This window comes from Lynx rufus, unplaced genomic scaffold, assembly GCF_022079265.1.
Source record: "Lynx rufus isolate CCGP_SWC_20201006 ecotype Redwood Valley unplaced genomic scaffold, mLynRuf1.p SCAF_9, whole genome shotgun sequence".
Taxonomy (NCBI): Eukaryota; Metazoa; Chordata; class Mammalia; order Carnivora; family Felidae; genus Lynx; species Lynx rufus.
Window position 1 is genome coordinate 101,728,398 of NW_025814897.1, and position 23,723 is coordinate 101,752,120.

General features: G+C 37.8%; 3 protein-coding genes across 3 annotated transcripts; 2 read left to right on the forward strand and 1 right to left on the reverse strand.

Moving 5' to 3' along the window:
* Positions 1 to 1,199: 1,199 nt before the first annotated feature.
* LOC124506185 (olfactory receptor 1052-like) lies at positions 1,200 to 2,143 on the reverse strand. Its single transcript, XM_047072202.1, is given in 2 exon segments — positions 1,200 to 1,822; positions 1,825 to 2,143. Coding segments are annotated over 2 exon segments (936 nt in total). The 5' UTR covers positions 2,138 to 2,143.
* A 15,037-nt stretch (positions 2,144 to 17,180) lies between these two features.
* LOC124505463 (olfactory receptor 8K5) lies at positions 17,181 to 18,125 on the forward strand. The gene has a single exon (XM_047071418.1). It carries the CDS (start codon positions 17,184 to 17,186, stop codon positions 18,123 to 18,125), a length of 942 nt encoding a protein of 313 aa, XP_046927374.1. The 5' UTR covers positions 17,181 to 17,183.
* A 4,257-nt stretch (positions 18,126 to 22,382) lies between these two features.
* LOC124505546 (olfactory receptor 8K1) lies at positions 22,383 to 23,342 on the forward strand. Its single transcript, XM_047071515.1, has one exon. The coding sequence runs from the start codon at positions 22,383 to 22,385 to the stop codon at positions 23,340 to 23,342; it is 960 nt and encodes a 319-aa protein (XP_046927471.1).
* The last annotated feature ends 381 nt before the right edge of the window (positions 23,343 to 23,723 follow it).

A 23,723-nucleotide genomic window follows, 5' to 3' on the forward strand; every position in this document is an offset into this window, starting at 1 on the left:
GACTGCCAGAGGGAAAAAAGAAGCCCAGATTCCCCACTCGGTCTCTGTTGACGTCTCTGGTTTTCAGCAGCTCTTTCGATGACAAACTGTATAGGTTGATCCGTGAAGGTTCTTTTCATGGGGTTGATAGATATTCCTGAGTTGTACCTTGTTCCTTTTATTTGTCTAATCACTGTGGTCAGCAGCCTTTGGCTGTTTACATGAATTGGGACAACACTCAATATATTGTACGGGCATACCTTGGAGATAATGCAGATTACTGCCACATTAAAGCCAGTATCACAATAAAGCTGTATCACACTAAACCGAGAGAAACGAATGGTTTGATTCCCCAGGGCCTATATAAGTTGTGTTTACACTATACTATTGTCTATTAAGTATGCAATAGCATTATGTCTAAAAGACAATGTACATATCTCAATTTCAAAAAATGCACTAACCATCATCATCTGAGCTTCCAGAAAGTTGTAATCTTTTTGGTAATGGAGAGTGTTGCTTCCATGTTGGTCGCTGCTGACTGATGGGGTGGTGTTGCTGAAGGCTGGGGTGGCTGAGGCAATTTTTTTAAAGCAAGATGACAATGAAATTCACTGCCTCAATTGATTCTTTCTTTCTCAGATGAATTTCTCTGTAGCATGCGATTCTTTTTGGTAGCATTTTACCCACAGTAGAACTACTTTAAAATTGGAGTAGATCCTCTCAAACCCTGACCCTACTTTATCAACTACATTTATCTAATATTCTTGGGGCGCCTGGGTGGCACAGTCGGTTAAGCGTCCGACTTCAGCCAGGTCACGATCTCGCAGTCCGTGAGTTCGAGCCCCGCGTCAGGCTCTGGGCTGATGGCTCGGAGCCTGGAGCCTGTTTCCGATTCTGTGTCTCCCTCTCTCTCTGCCCCTCCCCCGTTCATGCTCTGTCTCTCTCTGTCCCAAAAAAATAAATAAACGTTGAAAAAAAAAATTTAAAATTGATGCAGATACATATCTCACATGAGCTAAGCTTTGTTATCTATTCTAAAATGCAGTTATGAATTAAATCACTTTCTACAAAAGTAAAAATACTTTTTTTTTCTCATGTGAAAATGAGTATGTAGAATATATGGTTTGTACTAAGAAACTACAGTTAATTAAATTCATGCGAACGTTAGTTAAGTAAAGAAGGGACTGGTGGACTGTTGTACAATTCACAGGGACTTGAAATTAACAGGGGAAATGTTTCATCTCTATGGCCCTTTTCACAGCATCCTTTACCTCTTTGTTTCTCAGACTGTAAATAAGTGGGTTTAACATGGGAATCACTAGTGTATAGAACACAGAAACCACCTTCTCCTGCTCCACAGAATACTGGGAACTTGGCTGAATGTAACTAAAGCTTAAGGTACCATAGAATATGGTCACAGAAGTCAGGTGAGAGGCACAGGTGGAGAAGGCTTTCTGTCTACCTGCTGCTGAACTGATCCTCAGGATAGTGATAAAAATGAAAATGTAGGAAATGACCACAATCAAAAAAGTAGCCATGGCAATGACTCCAGAAAAAGTTAAGAGCAGCAACTCATTCTTGGATGTATCAGAACACGACAGCTTTAGCAGTGGGGGAACATCACAGAAGAAGTGGCTAACAACATTGGACCCACAAAAGGACAGTCTTCCCAAGCTTATTGTGTGTATCAATGAGTTGAGCATTCCACCGACGAATGACCCAGTGACCAGCCCTACACACTTCCTTTTAGACATGACTACACTGTAAAGCAAAGGGTTGGCAATGGCCACATAGCGGTCATAGGCCATCAATGACAGCAAGAAGCCTTCTGTGGTGATAAACACCCAAAAAACAAAAGCTGCACTATGCAGGCAGAGAATGAGATGGTTTCCCTCACAATCAAGAAGTTGATCAGCATTTTCGGTGCAATAACAGATGAATAGCAGGCATCTATAAATGAAAGGCAGCTTAGGAAAAAGTACATGGGTGTGTGGAGCTTGGGAGTGATTTGGATTAAGAAAATCATGCCCAGATTCCCTGCCAAGGTAATTGCATAAATCACCAAGAACAACACAAAAAGCATGATTTTCAGGTCAGCATTATCTGTCAATCCCAAAAGAATAAACTCAGTAACAGCTGTGAAATTTTCTTCGGCCATTTGTTAATTCCTTATCTTGAAGTCTGACATGAAAAAAAAAATAAAGGCATTAGAATGAACAGGACAGTCTGGCATTTAGTAAAAACAAACAGAAACAGGTTTAGAGTTGTGTCTTTAAATAAATCATTTTGCTGAATCTAAGTCTACTCATTTATGATAGCTGGAGCTTTATTAAATTGTTTCTTAATTTTTTCAGGGCTACTTATGATTCTATCCCATAAGGAAATATTGAAAAAGCATTTAGACTCTCAAAAATTTTAGTCTGTTTCTATAGTGCCCACCTCAATAGAAAGAAAAGTGATACCAGAATGAGGGACACTGATGGCAAGTGAAAAGAATTTGCAAGGTTAAATTTAAGCTATGGTCTCAACTCTTCTTATTTAGACATGAAAGAAATAAATTACAAGATCTAAGGCAGGGGTTGACCTTCAAGCTGGTGCCATGATACTCTTCAAAGTGCATGATCCCTGGACTCTTGTGATGGCTTCTGATGAGCCCTTGGAAGGACACCCCGAGTGAAATCACCTACTCTGAGACCCAGGAAATCACTCATCACTACTGACTTACTGACTTTGGCAAACTCATTTGTCTTTTCTCAGACTGCATATAATTACATCTACGTCACATGATTATTGAAAAGAAAATAGGAGATATTGCAAGCAAGATGCTAAATATTGCTTTGAGTGTATAATAAGTACTCAAATTATAGAAAAGATAGTAAGATATATATAACAGAAAAATGATAGATGTAGATTAGATAAAAGACAGATGATAGATAGATAGATAGATAGATAGATAGATAGATAGATAGATGATAGGTAATAGATGATAGATATGTAGGTAGATAAGCAATATATTGATAGGAAATTGCTATGTGAGTTTCTTTAAGGGAAGATGTGGACAAATATAGATCATGAAAAAAATATTTTAGTCAACCAATTTACCTTTCCCCAATTTTTAATATCTGGCTCATTTTATTTTAAAATGGCATTTAAATGTAAATGTAAATGTAAATGGATGGTTTAACATTTCCTTTGATAAATTACTGGCCCATAAATTTTCACAATTTCTCATATGTTGCTCAGAAAGTATCAATATATTTGCCACAGTGCATGAGTGCTTTCAACAAATGATGTTAAGCCCAGACTTTTCATTACTGAATATAACATTAGTCTATCACGTCCCAAGTATCCTATGCAGTGTGATTTCATGAAAATATTTACACATAAAGTGAAACTGAATTAAATTTAAATTATGTGAACTAGTCCTCATTCAAGTGCTCAAGACCCATATGTGACTGGTAGTCAATTATGCTGAACAACAGAAATTATAGACATTTCCATCACTGCGGAAAGTTGCATTGGTTAGAATTCTCATGGAACTGTCTGCTTCTTCTTTTCAGAACACCAACTAAAAAACATTTTCTCAAGGAAAGATTGTCTATTGTAAACAGTTTTCATCGTGAGCATACTTAAAAACACGGCATTTCCAAATGGAATTTAGAAATTCAATTATAGTGCTTATTCAGAGATACCCATCCTCTGCAAAATTTAAGATGATACTGAAGCAGAATTGAATGATAAGGTGTTGAGTTAGATGACATAATCTCTAATATTCTTAGCACTCATATGATTCTACGAGACTTAAAACAAATTTTCTAACTAATCTAATTATGAGGAAATTCAAAGAAAAAGAAAAAAAGCTTACAAAACTAATTGAACTTACCAAAAATATTTTAATCTTTCAGCTTTAGCAACTCTGTGTACTTTTCCATGTTTTTTATTGGTGAAAAAGAGTTTCCGTTAATAATTATGTGATATACAGAGTTATTATATTAATAGTATGTATCTAAAGATAACTCCAGGTAAAATAATTGAGGGCAAATTTTATCTATTAATGTACAAGGAGCAGAATAACAAAGTAATGAACAGTTTTAACATATTTAATACTTTTCCTCTAAGAGGACAAGTTTGTGCAGAAGGGACATCTATATATATACACACACTTGACATTGGCCTCTAAGGAGATCTATGACAGCTTGAATGTTTTACAGTAACTTAGGACACTGTCTCTCAAGGGGATTTACACTTTCCCATGATTTCTCTATCTCCTTAAAGTGTATAATTAACTAAAATGCTATTAATAATTTAAGAAAACATCAAAAAAAAGATGGGGAGATTTTTGAAATTCAGTAGCATATAATAGGAACAATAACTGAAGATAAGTCTGTTCACAAAAAAAGTGAATTACCTAAATGATAAATAGTTAGAGGTTTCTAGGCTTGTTACAAACTTTGTCTTTTTTTCTTTTTTTGAAGTTTATTTATTGTGAGAGGGGGAGAGGAAGAGAAAGAGAGAGAGAGAGAAAATCCCAAGCAGGTTCTCCACTGTCAGGGCAGAGCCCAGGGCTCTCCATCCCATGACCTATGAGATCATGACCTGGACAGAAATCAAGAGTTGGTTGCTCAACCAACTGAGCCACCCAGGTTCCCCCAAACTTTGTCTTTATGCAGATGTTCAAGATAAGGACACTGACAAATGTTACTGCTTTAAAAGCAATGTACGCACACACAGTAAACAAGCAAATTTCTGATGGTTAGGACAACTATCTCTATTCTTGGTTTAACATGCAGAGTGATTTGGAAGAAATCCTGCTTGAAATCCAGCTTAGATTCAGTGCTTACACTCACCAAACTAATGTTTACTGATGGATGATACACTCTAGGCATTATGGTACAAACTAGAGATGAGGGGTTATCAAAAATAATGGAATATTCGTTTTAAGAAAGATTGGAGAATAAACATCCTCCCAAAGACACTTACATCAGAATATCTAGATATCTGTTCAAAAAAAGTAGATAATCATGGAGGGAAATAGGAGGATGCTAAAAATCAGACTGATAAGGGAAAATTGGTAGCATGTCTTTTCTGAGGGCTTTTGTCAATCTCTGTAACTGGAATCTGGATTTTAATAAGCCTGCTGCGGAAAACCACTGAAAATTGGAGAACACACATGTGACAGATGTTTTCAGATATTTGATGATTGGCAGCACATTACTGTGATCTGTAAGGGGCACGTTTACTGGTTCCTGACACGGGGTGGTGGTTGGGAACACATGGAGAACACAATAGTCACATTGAAACGAAAAGACAAAATCAGATCAGGAAGGGCTGGGGTGCCTGAAATGTGGAAGCTTAGTCCTGGAGTAGAAAGACCTAAGCAAAGTGATTAAGATGTTGACATGACGTTTGAGACTTTGGATGACTTCCGAAGTGCACATATTAAGAGAAGACCCCATAAGTCCAGATCAGGAACAACTACCAGGGAGAAAGAAATCATCAGGAATCCGTATGATGAAAGCTACTGATTCACACAAGATATATCAGATATATTTAAATTCTGTCAACACTTAGTGAGGAAATTTATTGACTATATAGGGCTTCCAGTGGAGATAGCAAAAGAGAAAAGAACTCACCCCAGAGGAAAAGATTCACTATACTCCATTTTAACACAGCTCAATATTAACTTTCAACAGGATTAAGAAGAATGTCAAGTAAATAAAAGTAAAGAAAACTCAACACTGTTTAAAGAAAGATGTAAAAATTCTCTACTCAACTGCAGAATGTTTGCAAGGTTTAGCATCTAAAGTTTTATTTCTCTGCAGGTTGAAAAAACAGGAAAATGTTATCCATAACCTCAGGAAAAATAAATCATTGGTATTAGACCTAGAAATAACAGAGATAATAGAAATAGCAGATTAGGACTTTAAAACAATTGCAAATATTTGCAAGAATTTAAAGGAAAACATGGATATTAAAAAGAGAAACAGGAATTATGATACAGAACCTAAATGAGTTACTAGGGGCAGGAGGTAATATCAGTCATAAGCATTTTATTGTTCTTTTTTTTTTAAGTTTATTTATTTATTTTGAGAGAGAGAGAGAGAGAGAGAGACCACAAGCAGGGGAGGGGCAGAGAGAGGGAGAGAGAGAATCTCAAGCAGGAGAGAAAGAACCCCAACCAGGCTCTCAGTACAGAGCCCAACACAGGGCTCAATCTCATAAACTTTGAGATCATGACCTGAACTGAAATCAAGCTTCAGGCGCTTAACTGACTGAGCCACTCAGGCATCTCTTATTCATTATTTTTTTTAACAGCAAACTAGATACTGCATAAAAAACAATTAGTGAATTTGAAAACAAGACAATAGATTTTACTCTTAATGAGTACAGTTCGTGGGAATCAAAGATTGGTAGGATCTCAGCTCAGGAAACATTATACTTGAGGCAATCATTATGGCAACACATTGCATTACAATCATGGTTACAGGTTTGCCATATGAAAGGTCAAGGCATGTATATCAGTCATTCAAAGATGAGGCTTTAATTTCAAATCTTCTACTTGTCAGCCATGTGACTTTCGTCAAGTTATCTGAGTTTGGTGTCCTTTGAATATGGAAATAGTAATATCTGTCTTACTGAGGTTAAATGATGTATTTTAACCCAGTGCCTACTGATATGCTTGTATTCTAATAATAAATTCCAAGAAAAATTCTTGTCCAATTACGATGTTATTGTCAAATGTATCCATGATTTTTGGAGCTATTCCAGTTTTACTGGGATAAAGCTGATGTCAAACTATTTTCCATTGTTACTTTCATCACTGACTCTGAATGAGTGTATTTATATCATGTAGGTCTCCATGGAGCTGTACATTATCATTTACGTTGTTTTGTTCCTTTCCTTGAATTGTCCCTTACATTTTTTCACTAGGGAATATGTAGGATATCCTCGATAATTAGTAGGTACCACAAAGCAACTTAAAAATATCTCTCAGATGATTTGGGCACATCATCTGAATGAATTACATGTAACTTCCTCAGGGAGCATTGCAAAGAAGAGGAGAAACATAAATTCTCCCTGCCCAAAGGAAAAGCAAGAGTAATTTAGGAGAAGAAAATCCAGTCTATTAAAGGTGAGTAGATAGGACTTGCTAATTTTGATTATCACTTGGATGCTGGTAATGTCCCATGGTTCCTGGCTTCTGATCATGGACACTCCCATGGTCACTGACAGCAGATTCTTTCTAACACACCACAAAAATTCATTATACTTTTTGTTAACCGGGGTTCCCTGGAGTAAAATTGTCTTTTTAGGGCACTAAATCCTATGAATTGACTATATGTCATAGATCCATTTGATCTGTGAGAGTTGATAGTGGAATTTGGATATTACAAGTGAAGAGGAAGTCAAAGGTATCTGAAAAAATCAATATTGGTCTCATCAACTAGAAACTGTTAAGGTTAGGATTTCTACATAAACTACAGAATGCCCAGTTACATATAGATTTCATATTAACAACAAATAATTTGTAGTATGTGTCCTATGTAATATTTAATAATATTCTTTAGTATGAATATATCCAATGAAATATTTAAAAAAGAATATTTTAAGATATATTATTACCCATGCAATATTTTATAAACTACAAATAATTTTAATATAAGGACTCCAAGGCATGAGCTTGTAAATATTTTAGTTGTTTTTTGCTTTTTGTTTTTTTTTTTTTCCCTGACTGATTTGCTTCCTACTTGATTTCTTTATTCAGAATGGGATTTATAAACTGATTGAATAGCCTGGAAAATAAATAGAATGACTTTTAAGAATTATGGAGAAAGCCCTGAACCCCAAATAATTCCTACCTAATATTACCATGTCTGAAGATTGAAAAGTCATTTTAAATATGTCATTTTTTATATCCTGTTTTAATGGTTAGCCCTAAATGGAAATATTTAAAATATATGCATCAAGAAGTTCAAAACTGGGGCGCCTGGGTGGCTCAGTCAGCTAAGCATCTGACTTCGGTTCAGGTCACCATCTCGCGGTTTGTGGGTTCGAGCCCCACATTGGGCTCTGTGCTGACAGCTCAGAGCCTGGAGCCTGCTTCAGATTCTGTGTGTCTCCATCTCTTGGCCCCTCCCCTGCTCATGCTCCGTGTCTCTCTGTCTCTCAATAATAAATAAACGTTAAAAAAATAAAAAAAAAGATGTTCAAAACTGATCAGATATCCTTTTCAAAATAAGAATGGATAGGGTGTTAATATCTCTTTAAGACCTTTTAAGACCTTAATAGCCATTCTTTTTGATAAATACTCAGAAGCAGGGTTCTTAGATCATATGCGGAATTGCTAATCAACAGGTATAAAGTTTCAGTTATGTGAGATGAGTAAGATCTAGAGATACGTCATACAACATCGTGCCTAGTTAACAATGCTGTGTTGTAGAGTTAAAAATCTTTTAACTATGTAGATCTCATGTCAATTATTTTTATAATAAAATAAAAATTAAAAGAGAAAAAAACAGGGCGAAAGAATCCAGATATCTTCAGAGAGAGGTAAAAACTGACACTGAAAGTGGAGAGAAACTCAATAAACATTAGACTAGTTCTTAGCAATACATTGACGACTTCTAAGTGGTGGGATTGGTACCAGCATTCTGAATCCCTTTGTTAAGACGGTGCATTTTCCGTTCTGCGGGAAAACCCATGACAGCAGGTCCGGCGACCCTTGGAGCTTATTCGTGCAAGAGGAAGGGCCCTGAAAGCAGGGAGGAACTCAATGGAGAAACAATAGACAATATCATCCAGGAAAATGGGATGGTATCTCCTGTACTGCCTCTCTCGTCCATGCCCACTCAGGGGATCAAACTGGCTGACTCAACACTAAAAATTATCAGATTCTTAGAAATCTGCCAGCTGCCACCGGGTAGCTTCAGACTCCAGCTGGCCTGTGGTAGGCTCCCGGGAGTTTCATCTGATAGGTAGAAGCGTCTACCTTAAACCCCTTGGACTGCTAGTTGTACTGACTAAAGCTACACATCTTGTTACGTGAAAGTAATTCTATTCTGTATTTTATCTGACTGAATATGTTCAATTCCAATTCCTTCTCCACTTGAAAATCATGCTAACAGAGTTCCGAATGTTCACTGAAAAACAGTGGGAAAGGAAGGAATCCAGGTGGATTGAGCTAAAGCAGTTTCACTGTCTTCAATCACTTTGTTTCACTGACTTCCAATGTAAATTTTATGAAATGAAGGCGACACTTATCAGAGAAATATTTGCAAATCACAGTGTTGTGCCCTACGTATATCCCATTGTGGAATTTGAGAAATAAACTGACATAATAAACACTCAAATAAATATGTTAAATGTTTTATAGACCTTATCATATCCACAGTGGAAGAATCAATCTATGCATATAAATAAGCAAAGCAGAGGAAATATAGTATGTAAAATTCAATATTCAAAATCCCTGAATATTGATATAAACTGTATATTTTAGCAGGAGTGCATCCAAACCTTGTGCATTTTGAGGCTTATCCTTATTTGAGATCGTTCTTTAAAAAAAAAAAAAAGAAGAAGAAGAAATAGGGGAGCCTGGGTCGCTCAGTCAGTTAAGCGGCAGACTCTTGACTTCAGCTCAGGTCATGATGCCATGATTTGTGAGTTCAAATACCACAATGGGCTCTGTGCTGACAGCTTGGAGCCTGTTCCCAATCCTCTGTCTCCCTCTCTCTGACCTTTCCCTGCTTGTACTCCCTCTCTCTCTCTCTCAAAAATAAATGAATGTTAAAAAAAAAAATTAAAAGAGGGGGCGCCTGGGTGGCTCAGTCGGTTAAGCGTCTGACTTCGGCTCAGGTCATGATCTCGCGGTTCGTGAGTTCAAGCCCCACGTCGGGCTCTGTGCTGACAGCTCAGAGCCTGGAGCCTGTTTCAGATTCTGTGTCTCCCTCTCTCTCTCTGACTCTCCCCCGTTCATGCTCTGTCTCTCTCTGTCTCAAAAATAAATAAACGTTAAAAAAATTAAAAAGAAATTAAAGGAGAAGAAATAAAACTATGCATGTAAGTTGCAATGTAAATGTGAATATTTATTTACAATGGAAACATAATCTTAAAGTTCAGCTCTAAAACTAATAATCAAAAGCATCATAAAATCTTGGGGTGCCTGGGTGGCTCAGTCAGGTAAGCCTGATTTTGGCTCAGGTCATGATGTCAGGGTTTGTGAGTTTGAGTCCCACGAGGGCTCTGTACTGACAATGCAGAGCCTGCTTAGGATTCTCTCTCTCCCTCTCTCTCTCTGCCCCTCCACCTCCCTCACTCATGCTGTCTCTGTCTCTGTCTCTGTCTCTGTCTCTCTCTGTTTTTCCAAAAAAAAGCATCATAATATCCATAAATATGTTCTTATTAATGACATACATCTCAGCATATTGGGTGGTAGGAGTGTTCTTAACAGCTGTTCTTACACCAAATGGATGGCACTTTTCAGTGATAAATATCATTGATTTTGAACCATATAAATATATTCAGTAACCATCAAATAAAGTATTGTTTACTCAACCTCTCTTTAACTGGATCCCACAAATGTCCTCAGACATGACAAACTATCTTGACATTAGCTGAAGGATGATGGAGAAGTTAGAATGGAGAGAGAAAATGAGCTTAATTGATCAAGGTTAAAATATTTTACATTTGCAACATTTACAAAGATATATTACTTTGTTAGTTCATGCCTAAAGCCTCATTCATGGCCTTGAAAATGCAAATGAGGAACCTAAATCTTAAACTGCATTGCCTCCAGGTTATTTCTGCTTCTTTCATTAAGAAGATCAAAATTTCACTGGAAGTATCATACAAAAATGGAAGTGTACAAAAGGAAAATTGATACCATTGTGTAGATGAAATAAAGTCTAATAAATCTATATTAATGCTTATATGGCTTTTTACTTTTTTTATGAATAGACTTTTATTTTATTTCATTTTTTAAATATAAAATTTATTGTCAAATTGGTTTCCATACAACACCCAGTGCTCATCCCAAAAGGTGCCCTCCTCAATGCCCATCACCCACCCTCCCCTCCCTCGCACCCCCCATCAACCCTCAGTTTGTTCTCAGTTTTTAAGAGTCTCTTATGCATTTGCTTTCTCCCACTCTAACCTCCTTTTTTTTTTCCTTCCCCACCCCCATGGGTTTCTGTTAAGTTTCTCAGAATCCACATAAGAGTGAAACCATATGGTATCTGTCTTTCTCTGTATGGCTTATTTCACTTAGCATTACACTCTCCAGTTCCATCCACGTTGCTACAAAGGGCCATATTTCATTCTTTCTCATTGCCACGTAGTACTCCATTGTGTATATAAACCACAATTTCTTTATCCATTCATCAGTTGATGGACATTTCGGCTCTTTCCATGATTTGGCTATTGTTGAGAGTGCTGCTATAAACATTGGGGAACAAGTGCCCCTATGCATCAGCGCTCCTGTATCCCTTGGGTAGATTCCTAGCAGGGCTATTGCTGGGTCATAGGGTAGGTCTATTTTTACCTTTTTGAGGAACCTCCACACTGTTTTCCAGAGCAACTGCACCAATTTGCATTCCCACCAACAGTGCTGGAGGGTACCCATTTCTCCACATCCTCGCCAGCACCTATAGTCTCCTGATTTGTTCATTTTAGCCACTCTGACCGGTGTGAGGTGATATCTGAGTGTGGTTTTAATTTGTATTTCCCTGATGAGGAGTGACATTGAGCATCTTTTCATGTGCCTGTTGGCCATCTGGATGTCTTCATTAAAGAAGTGTCTATTCATATTTTCTGCCCATTTCTTCACTGGATTAATTGGTTTTTGGGTGTGGAGTTTGCTGAGTTCTTTATAGGTTTTGGATACTAGCCCTCTGTCTGATATGTTATTTGCAAATATCTTTTCCCATTCCGTTGGTTGCCTTTTTGTTTTGTTGATTGTTTCCTTTGCTGTGCAGAAACTTTTTATCTTCATGAGGTCCCAATAGTTCATTTTTGCTTTTAATTCCCTTGCCTTTGAAGATGTGTCAAGTAAGAAATTGCTGAAGCTAAGGTCAGAGAGGATTTTTCCCACTTTCTCCTCTAGGGTTTTGATGGTTTCCGGTCTCACATTCAGGTCCTTCATCCATTTTGAGTTTATTTTTGTGAATGGTGTAAGAAAGTGGTCTAGTTTCATTCTTCTGCATGTTGCTGTCCAGTTCTCCTAGCACCATTTGTTAAAGAGACTGTCTTTTTTCCATTGGATGTTCTTTCCTGCTTTGTCAAAGATTAGTTTGGCCATACTTTTGTGGGTCCAATTCTGGAGTCTCTATTCTATTCCGTTGGTCTATGTGTCTGTTTTTGTGCCAATACCATGCTGTCTTGATGATTACAGCTTTGTAGTAGAGGCTAAAGTCTGGGATTGTGATGCCTCCTGCTTTGGTCTTCTTCAATATTACTTTGGCTATTCGGGGACTTTTGTGGTTCCATACAAATTTTAGGATTGCTTGTTCTAGGTTCGAGAAGAATGCTGGTGCAATTTTGACTAGGATTGCATTGAATGTGTAGATAGCTTTGGGTAGTATTGACATTTTAACAATATTTATTCTTCCAATCTATGAGCACAGAATGTTTTCCCATTTCTTTATATCTTCTTCAATTTCCTTCATAAGCTTTCTATAGTTTTCAGCATACAGATCTTTTACATCTTTGGTTAGGTTTATTCCTAGGTATTTTATGATTCTTGGTGCAACTGTGAATGGGATCAGTTTCTTTATTTGTCTTTCTGTTGCTTCATTATTAGTGTATAAGAATGCAACTGATTTCTGTACATTGATTTTGTATCCTGCAACTTTGCTGAATTTATGTATCAGTTCTAGGAAACTATTGGTGGAGTCTATTTGGTTTTCCATGTATAATATCATGTTATCTGCAAAAAGTGAAAGCCTGATTTCATCTTTGCCAACTTTAATGCCTTTGATTTCCTTTTGTTGTCTTATTGCTGATGCTAGAACCTCCAACACCATGGTAAACAACAGCGGTGAGAGTGGACATCCCTGTCATGTTCCGGATCTCAGGAGGAAAGCTCTCAGTTTTTCCCCATTGAGGATGATATTAGCTATGGGCTTCTCATAAATGGCTTTTATGATGTTTAAGTATGTTCCTTCTATCCCAACTTTCTTGAGAGTTTTATTAAGAAGTGATGCTGAATTTTGTCAAATGCTTTTTCTGCATTGATTGACAGGATCATATGGTTCTTATCTTTTCTTTTGTTAAGGTGATATATCACATTGATTGATTTGCAAATATTGAACCAGCACTGCAGCCCAGGGATGAATCCCACTTGATCATGGTGAATAATTCTTTTTATATGCTGTTGAATTTGATTTGTTAGTATCTTGTTGAGAATTTTTGCATCCATGTTCATCAGAGATATTGGCCTTTAGTTCTCTCTTTTTGCTGGATCTCTGTCTGGTTTGGGAATCAAAGTATGCTTGCATCATAGAATGAGTCTGGAAGTTTTCCTTCCCTTTCTATTTCTTGGAAAAGCTTGAGAAGGATAGGTATTATCTCTGCTTTAAATGTCTGCTCTAATTCTGCAGGGAAGCCATCTGGTCCTGGACTCTTATTTGTTGGGAGATTTTTGGCAACTGATTCAATTTCTTCACTGGTGATGGGTCTGTTCAAATTTTCTATTTCTTTCTATTTGAGTTTTGGAAGTGTGTGGGTGTTTAGGAATTTGTCTATTTCTTCCAGGTTGTCCAGTTTGTTGGCATATAATTTTTCATAGTATTCCCTGATAATTGCTTGTATTTCTGAGGGATTGGTTGTAATAATTCCATTTTCATTCATGATTTTATCTGTTTGGGTCATCTCCCTTTTCTTTTTGAGAAGCCTGGCTAGAGGTTTATCTATTTTGTCTATTTTTTCAAAAAACCAACTCTTGGTTTTGTTGATCTGCTCTACAGTTTTTTTAGATTCTATATTGTTTATTTCTGCTCTGATCTTTATTATTTCTCTTCTTCTGCTGGGCTTGGGGTGTCTTTGCTGTTCTGCTTCTATTTCCTTTAGGTGTGCTGTTAGATTTTGTATTTGGGATTTTTCTTGTTTCTTGAGAAAAGCCTGGATTGTGATGTATTTTCCACTCAGGACTGCCTTTGCTGCATCCCAAAGCATTTGGATTGTTGTATTTTCATTTTCATGTTTTCCATATATTGTTTAATTTCTTCTCTAATTACCTGGTTGACCCATTCATTGTTTAGTAGGGTGTTCTTTAACCTCCATGCTTTTGGAGGTTTTCCAGACTTTTTCCTGTGGTTGATTTCAAGTTTCATAGCATTGTGGTCTGAAAGTGTGCATGGTATGATCTCAATTCTTTTATACTTATGAAGGGCTGCTTTGTGACCCAGTATGTGATCTATCTTGGAGGATGTTCCATGTGCACTCGAGAAGAAAGTATATTCTGTTGCTTTGGGATGCAGAGTTCTAAATATATCTGTCAAGTCCATCTGATCCAATGTATCATTCAGGGCCCTGGTTTCTTTATTGATCCTGTGTCTAGATGATCTATCCATTGTTGTAAGTGGGGTATTAAAGTCCCCTGCAGTTACCACATTCTTATCAACGAGGTTGCTTATGTTTGTGAGTAATTGTTTTATATATTTGGGGACTCCCGTATTCGGCGCATAGACATTTAAAATTGTTAGCTCTTCCTGATGGATAGACACTGTAATTATTATATAATGCCCTTCTTCATCTCTTGTTACAGCCTTTAATTTAAAGTCTAGTTTGATATAAGTATGGCTACTCCAGCTTTCTTTTGACTTCCAGTAGCATGATAGATAGTTCTCCATCCCCTCACTTTCAATCTGAAGGTGTCCTCAGGCCTAAAATGAGACTCTTGTAGACAGCAAGTAGATTGGTCTTGTTTTTTTTTTATCCATTCTGATACCCTATGTCTTTTGGTTGGCGCATTTAGTTCATTTACATTCAGTGTTATTATAGAAAGATATGGGTTTAGAGTCATTGTGATGTCTGTAGGTTTCATGCTTGTAGTGATGTCTCTGGTACTTTGTAGTCCTTGCAACAATTCACTGACAGAGTCCCCTTTAGGATCTCTTGTAGGGCTGGTTTACTGGTGATGAATTCCTTCAGTTTTTGCTTGTTTGGGAGAACCTTTATCTCTACTTCTATTCTGAATGACAAACTTGCTGGGTAAAAGATTCTTGGCTGCATATTTTTCCTGTTCATCACATTGAAGATTTCCTGCCATTCCTTTCTGGCCTGCCAAGTTTCAGTAGATAGGTCTGCCACTCCTCTTATGTGTCTACCTTTGTATGTTAGGGCCTGTTTATCCCTAGTGCTTTCAGAATTCTCTCTTTATCATTGTATTTTGCCAGTTTCACCCTGATATGTCATGCAGAAGATCAATTCAAGTTACGTCTGAAGGGAGTTCTCTGTTCCCTCTTGGATATCAATGCCTGTTTCCTTCCCCAGATCAGGAACTTCTCAGCTATGATTTGTTCAAGTACACCTTCAGCCCCTTTCCCTCTCTTCTTCTTCTTCTGGAATTCCTATGATACGGATATTATTCTGTTTGATTGCATCACTTAGTTCTCTAATTCTCCCCTCATACTCCTGGATTTTTTTATCTCTCTTTTTCTCAGCTTCCCCTTTTTCCATAATTTTATCTTCTAATTCACCTATTCTCTCCTCTGCCTCTTCAATCCGTGCTATGGCCGCCTCCATTTTATTTTGCACCTCATTTATAGCATTTTTTAATTCCTCATGACTATTTTTTAGTCCCCTGATCTCTGTAGCAATAGATTCTCTGCTGTTCTCTATACTTTTTTTCAAGCCCAGCGATTAATTTTATGACTATTATTCTAAGTTCTTGTTCTGTTATATTTCTTAAATCAGTTTTGATCAATTTTTTAGCTGTTGCTACTTCCTGGAGTTTCTTCTGAGGATAATTCTTCCTTTTTGTCCTTTGGGTAGTCCCTGTGGTAGCTCCAACTTGAAGGGAACTTTCCCTGTGCTGTCTGGAGTAACTTGAGTTGGTGAGTGGGGCTGCAGTCAGACCTGATGTCTGCCCCTAGCCCACCACTGGGGCCACTGTCAGACTGGTGTGTACCTTATTTTCCCCTCTCCCAGGGGCAGGACTCACTGTGGAGTGGTGTGGCCCCTGTCTGGGCTGCTTGCACACTGCCAGGCTTGTGGTGCTGTTTAGATGGGATTTGGCCAAGGGCATATTAGACTGGGTGGATCCACAAGTTTCACAGGGGAGGGTGGGGCAGGCTTAGCTAGATTTGCCCTTTGTGGTCCTCTGTGGGAGGGACCCTGCAGCACTGGGAGGGAGGCATGCCCATCGGAGGCATGGATCCACAGAAGCACAGCATTGGGCGTTTGCAGGGTGCAAGCAAGTTTGGTGACGGGAACTGGTTCCCTTTAGAATTACGGTTGGGGGATGGGATAGGGAAATGGCACTTGCCAGTGCCTTTGTTCCCCTGATGAGTTCTGTCCTTCTGGGGCTCAACAACTCTCCCTGCCGGTGTCCTCTCACCCTCCCCACTCTCTGAGAGCAGAGCTGTTGACTTTTAACATTCCAGATGTTAAGTCCCGCTGGCTGTCATAACTCACAGAATCCAGACTCTTCTCTCTGCAAACCAGACTTCAGGGGCTCTGCCTTGTCCAGTGGGATGCCCCTCCACTGCCCTAGCTCCCTCCCGCCAGTCCGTGTAACACTCACCACCTTTCTGCCCTTCCTACCCTCTTCGGTAGGCCTCTTGTCTACACTTGGCTCCAGAGATTCCGTTCTGCTAGTCTCCTGGTGGTTTTCTGAGTTATCTAGGCCAATGTGGGTGGAATCTAAGTGATCAGTAGGACGCAGTGAGCCCAGCATCCTCCTACACCAATATCTTTGCCAATCTTGTATGGCTTTTTAAAAATCAATGGGTAAGTTTCAAATATTGTTGGCTCTATTTAAAGTTTAATCAGCTATCCCAGTACATTTGTTTCATGTGGATCTCTCGCTGAGAAGTAGAGAATTCTATCATTTGTTTTAGTTTCAAAATAAGATGTGGAAATTCTTCTTCTATCCCCACTAAAAAGAAATATTTACATTGTGTCTACAAATATTGTAATTTATTTAAATGAACTACATGAAAGCTAATAGCAACCTCTCTGTGTCTTCCCAGAAGAGCTAACTGGAGTACATGGGCCAACAGAATCTAACATCACAGACGGAGTTCATTCTGATGGGAGTCACAAGGCAGCCTGAGCTACAGGTTCCCCTTTTTGGGGTCTTCCTCATCATCTATACAGTCACAGTGGTGGGCAACCTGGGCATGATCATCTTGACCCAGGTGGACTCCCGCCTACATACACCTATGTATTTTTTTATCAAACATCTGGCTTTCATTGATCTTGGTAATTCTACTGTCATTTGTCCCAAGATGCTTGTAAATTTTGTTGTGGATCAAAATGCCATTTCTTATTATGCATGTGCCACACAGTTGGCTTTCTTCCTTATGTTCATCATTAGTGAATTTTTCATCTTGTCGGCCATGGCCTATGACCGCTATTTGGCCATCTGTAACCCTCTGCTCTACAATGTTATTATGTCACAGAGACTTTGTCACATGCTAGTGGGCATTCCATACCTCTACAGTACCTTTCAGGCTCTAATGTTCACTATTAAAATTTTTACATTGACCTTCTGTGGTTCTAATGTCATCAGTCATTTCTACTGTGATGATGTTGCCTTGTTACTTATGCTCTGCTCAAATGCACAAGAAATAGAATTGTTGATCATACTATTTTCAGCATTTAATTTGATCTCTTCCCTGCTGGTAGTCCTCGTGTCTTACATACTAATTCTGATATCCATATTTCAAATGCATTCTGCAGAGGGTAGGAAAAAAGCTTTCTCCACGTGTGGGTCTCATTTGACAGTGGTGATTGTGTTCTATGGATCTCTACTATTTATGTACATGCAGCCCAAATCTGCCCACTCCTTTGATACTGATAAAATGGCTTCTGTGTTTTACACATTAGTGATCCCCATGCTAAACCCCTTGATCTACAGCTTAAGAAACAAAGAGGTAAAAATTGCCTTCCGCAGGGTCTTTAAGAATCAGCACAAACTTTGTATCTAATATTCAATATGGAATAATGTTCTAATAAACAATGATAAAGGCAAATGTCACTTGATAATGTATCTAATTCCTTTTGACTCCAGAACAAAGACTAATTATGTACAAAGCAATCTCTTCTATTTAACCAATATACTTACATATATTCAGTTCATATTTTGGATCTTAATTAAATGCACTCAACCCAAAACATTCCTTGCTTTTGAGTCAAAGTTTATTTTAGTTATCCCATAGAACTTTACATTATTCCCACTGGAAAACTTATTAAATGCTGCATCAGTAAACTAAATGTGTGTTTGTTTCTTTCAAGTTTTTTTTTTGGGGGGGGCAAAGGGGATAAGGGGTAGGTATCTTCGCAATCTTATTTACTCTGTATTTTCTGAACCCACAACAAAGTATAAACAAAGTGAATCTTTTGAAGATAATGTATAGTTGGATCATGATTTCTTAAAAATCAATTCCCCCAATTCCTACCTTTGGAGAATTGAATTTATTTACATTTAAAGTAATTACATTACAAGGTCTTCTTGAGTTTATGGCTCAACACTAACTTAGGAATGTTTATAGTGAAAGTACACAAGTGATTAAAAGAATGAGCATGGAATTATGAGCTGAACAATTCCAGGGTCACATAAGGCAGGAAGACATGAAAATTTCCGAAAGCCAGAGTGTAGAATCCATGTTTAACACCTAGGCATCCAGTAGAGATCTGAGGTAAAAACTACTTCAGATTCCTGTTCATATAGTTTGAAAACAAATCTCAAAAAAAGCCAAGTAATACTTGTTTACAACATTATGAACATTGTTTAACAGTGTTTATAACTTAGCATTATCTTAGGAAGATAAAAAATATATAGTCTTCATTAACAGACAATTCACAATATTCAGCATCCAATCACAAGTACTAGATATAAGTGAAGGCATGTGAAGAAAGAAACATGTGATCCTACCCAGGAAATAATTAAAATAGGTTCTAAAATGACAGTGATGATAGAATTACCAGGCAAGGACTTTATAACATATTAAACATATGAAAACATATGCTCAATGTATTGACAAATTTAATAAAAACACTCACCTTTTGAGGACACAAATGAAAGATTTAAAGATGACTTAAGGGAACTTCTATAAATTAAAATACAATATTACACACAAACACACATAAATTGGATGAAAGTAACAGCTGAAAAAGAAATAACTTCACTTAAGCATATCACAATAGAGGCTACCCAAAATGAAGCCAGAGGGAAAACAAAAATTAAATAAACACTTTGAAAATTGTCTAAGTGATCTCCAGAACAATAATAAGCTGTATACTATACATTTAAATGTAGGTCTAAGTAGAAAAAAGAGAGAATGTGGAACAGAAAAACCATTGCAAGAGATGTTGGCCAAAATGTTTTTTTTTTCCAAATTCATTAAAAAACATTAACTAGAATCCCAAAGATTTAAGAAGCTAAAAATATTCTAAGCAGGGTAAACAGAAAGGAAAGTATACCCACATTACAATCAAATTTCCAAAACCCAATGATAATGAGAAATCCTTAAAAACAGAGATGAAAGATATTTCATGAACAGGGAAAGAAAAGATTTACCATTGATACATTGGCAGAAACAATATAAGTCGCAAAACATTGCCTTATGTTAGCCTGTAATTATATATCTAGTAAAAGTATCTTTGGATAATGGATGCTGTACTACCCAATATCGCATTATCTTTTTATAGGAAGTCATTCTTTCATTTACCCTTGCATAGTTGTGTGTGTGTGTGTGTGTGTGTGTGTGAGAGAGAGAAAGAGAGAGAGAGTATGTGTGTAATATGACTAATATGTGCATGAACTGAAATGCTGAGCATATTTATGATTCCCAGTGTTTAATGATATTGTATAATTTATTCAGTTAGACACCCATACAAGACACTTCTGATCTTTCTCAATGGGATACTCCAGGAATAATTTCAGAGACCCATGGTACTCTCACTCAAGTAATTACATGCATTTTTTTTTTTTTAATTCTGGAGTCGGATTAAAACTTTAACAGAATGAGTCTCAAGGGGGCAGGGAAATGTTTAAATACATTCTGCAGCAACCAGTGAGGATTAAAACAATAGGAAGTCAAAGTTGATTCTCCAGTAAGGTAAGTAGAAAACACTGGTCTTGGAAAATGTCAGGGCGTACAGCTTAAACTAGGTCATTACCAAAGTCTTGAAGGGCATTATGCTCTGCAAAATTGCTTTTTCCTTTGCAATATACTTTTCTGCCATCAATAGGATTAATGTGTAGGAGAGATCTATTATATACTCTCTGGTACTCTGAGCTGTGCTATTAGATCACCTTTGTTGTCAAATAACTTAACTGCTTTTGTCGTTTGTTTTAACAAGAATCTTCCTGTATCCTTATTTACCTCATGTTCCTCTTGTTCAACTATTCATTTCCTACCGACTCAGGGTGACCTTAATAGAGAGAAAGACTCCTATCGTGTTTCTAAGAATATATTCTGAAGACAAAATAACTTTTTTTTTTAATTTTGACCCCACCACTTATTATCTGAGTGACCTTAGTTAAGTCATTTCCTTGACGTTCACATGGATACGGTCCTACCATCGATTTCCTAGAATTACTGTATGCATCATATGAGTTAATCTATGTAAAGTGCTCAGAAAAGTGTCGGGCACGTAATGAGTTCTCCATCAGTGTTTGATATCCATTTGTATTCTTCTTTCCACTGGGCCTCTTTAGATGTATCTCCATGAAGAATTCATAATTAGATTGGCCAAATCCCTTTTAGTGCAAAAGGAGTGTATGATTGGAGGATCGTTAGTATAAGTGATTCGCCAGGCAGAAATACCAGATGTGGCAAACGTGGACATGATACAAATAACAATATTCTGAAATTAATATAGTACAGCATTAGATTTTGTAGAGGGTAGATAGACTGAGCAGTAATGTGACAATATTGAAATATATATTTAATGTCAAAGGTTTCCTGAACATCACCTTTTGCATCACTCCGTCAACCATTTGAAAAGTTTTTTTAATGTCTTGTTATTTTAAACAGATATGATCATTGCCAATAAGGTAAAGCTTATGGTTGAGGTGTATATGTTTGTTTTCTGGGCTTCAGAATTTTAGCAGACATATAGGGGTGCCGGGTGGTTCAGTCGGTTAAGCATCAGCCTTCAGCTCAGGTCATGAGCTCACCTTTCCTGAGTTCGATCCCCAAGTCAGGCTCTGTGCTGACAGCTCAGAGCCTGCAGCCTGTTTCAGATTCTGGGTCTCCTCCCCACCCCTCTCTCTCTGCCCCTCCCCCGCTCATGCTCTGTCTGCCTCTCTCAAAAATAAGTAAACATTGGGGTGCCTGGGTGGCTCAGTCAGTTGAGCATCTGACCTCGGCTCAGGTCATGATCTCAGGGTTTGTGAGTTTGAGCCCCAGGTCAGACTCTGTGCTGATAGCTCAGAGCCTGGAGCCTGCTTCAGATTCTGTGTCTCCCTCTCTTTCTGCCCCTCCCCTGCTCACGCTCTGTCTGTCTCTCTCTCAAAAATAAAAACATTAAACATTACGTTTAATAAAACATTAAAAACATTAAAAAATATTTTTTAAAAATAAATATATAAATAAACATTAAAAAATTAGGTTTCCATCACTATGTGTTGTGTGTGGGTCTCAGTCTATCAAAGTGAAGCTATCAATTAGGAATGCCCCGGGGACCCATGCTATTCTTGGTCTCAGAGAGGTGGGGGAAAGGACTTGGAGTTCTGCCTTGATTGGGGTCAAGGATGGGATGTCTGCAGTTTCATGGGTTTGCTCGTCATTGGTGAATTTAAAACCTAGGAGGCAGGAATTAAAGCTTGGGAAGGGAAATGCAGGGTACCTCCAGCAGTCGGCCCTCTAGGTCACCCAGGGCCTTCCAAAAGGGGGACTTCATGAGTGAGGTGGTCTGATCTTTCCCTAGTTGTGTACCTGGCAACGTGCTTATCTGAGAGGGATGTTTTTGAAATCAATGCCTTGGCAATCAAAAGCTTAATCTCATAGATTTACATTATAATACATTACAATTAAAAAAGCTGATTGTTAGGCATTTGCACTACAGCGTGAGTGTAGGTGTGTGTAGTTTGGGCCTGAGGGGAAGAGGAGTTTTCATTTATGTTTCAAGGTAAAGAGAGTATATCTCTATCTCATGCACAGTATTTTAAATTCTTTCAAAAGATAGCCTCTCAAATATAATACATAGTGATTTTGTACCTTACACAGGTTACCAAGATGAATCCTATGGAGAAACAGAATCATTCTGCAGTGATTGAGGTGACTGAATTCATTCTCCTGGGGATCACCAGCAACCCTGGGCTGCAAGCACCTCTCCTCGCAATCTTCCTCATCATATATTTGATCACAGTGACAGGCAATCTGGGCATAGTTATCTTGACCCATTTGGACTCCAAGCTGAATACCCCCATGTACTTTTTCCTTAGACATCTGTCAATTACTGATCTTGGTTACTCCACTGTCATTGGCCCAAAAATGATGGTAAACTTTGTGGTGCACAAAAATACAATTTCCTACCATTGGTGTGCCACCCAGCTGGCAGTCTTTGAGATTTTCATCATCACCGAACTGTTCATTCTTTCAGCAATGGCCTATGATCGCTACGTAGCCATCTGCAAACCTCTCCTCTACGTGGTCATCATGGCAGAGAAGGTGCGTTGGGCGCTGGTCCTTCTTCCTTATTTCTACAGCACATTTGTGTCGCTCTTTCTCACAATCAAATTATTTAAATTGTCCTTCTGTGGCTCCAACATTATCAGTTATTTTTACTGTGACTGCCTTCCTCTCATATCCATGCTCTGTTCAGACACACATGAATTAGAATTGATCATTTTAGGTTTTTCAGGCTGTAATCTGCTCTCTTCCCTCTTGATTGTTCTTATATCCTACATGTTTATTCTTGTGGCCATCCTCAGAATGAACTCAACCGAGGGGAGATACAAAGCTTTCTCAACCTGTAGTTCCCACTTGACGGTGGTGGTCGTGTTCTATGGGACATTATTGTTTATTTACCTGCAGCCCAAATCCAGCCATACTTTCGATATTGATAAGATGGCCTCTGTGTTTTACACCTTGGTGATCCCTATGCTGAATCCATTGATCTACAGCTTAAGGAACAAAGAAGTAAAAGATGCTCTGAAGAGAATTTTAACCAACCGATGCAAAATTCCCACTTAATATCATACAGTTCAGTTGCAAAGGTGGGTCCAAAAGTCTTTGTTTAATGCTCTGCCAGTTCAATTATAGCATCAAAAAGTAGAAATGTTTTACCTGATTGTGTTCCTCCTTTTTTGGACAAAACTCCTCTTATATCTTCCTGTATTCTTCTCCATTCCAACTGAATAAATGAACGAATAAATTAATTAATATTATAGCCAGATAATTTAAGTTCCAAGTTATGTCTAAGGTCATATTGGAGGTTGTAGGCAAATCATATTGAACTTGGGTTTGTAGAGGTTAAAAAAAATCTTAGTCAAAATGGAATAAAACTTACCAGAAAATTACTAATGTGTTTTTTATAGTAGGGATTTTGTATTGATGATAGGTAAGATTGTGTAT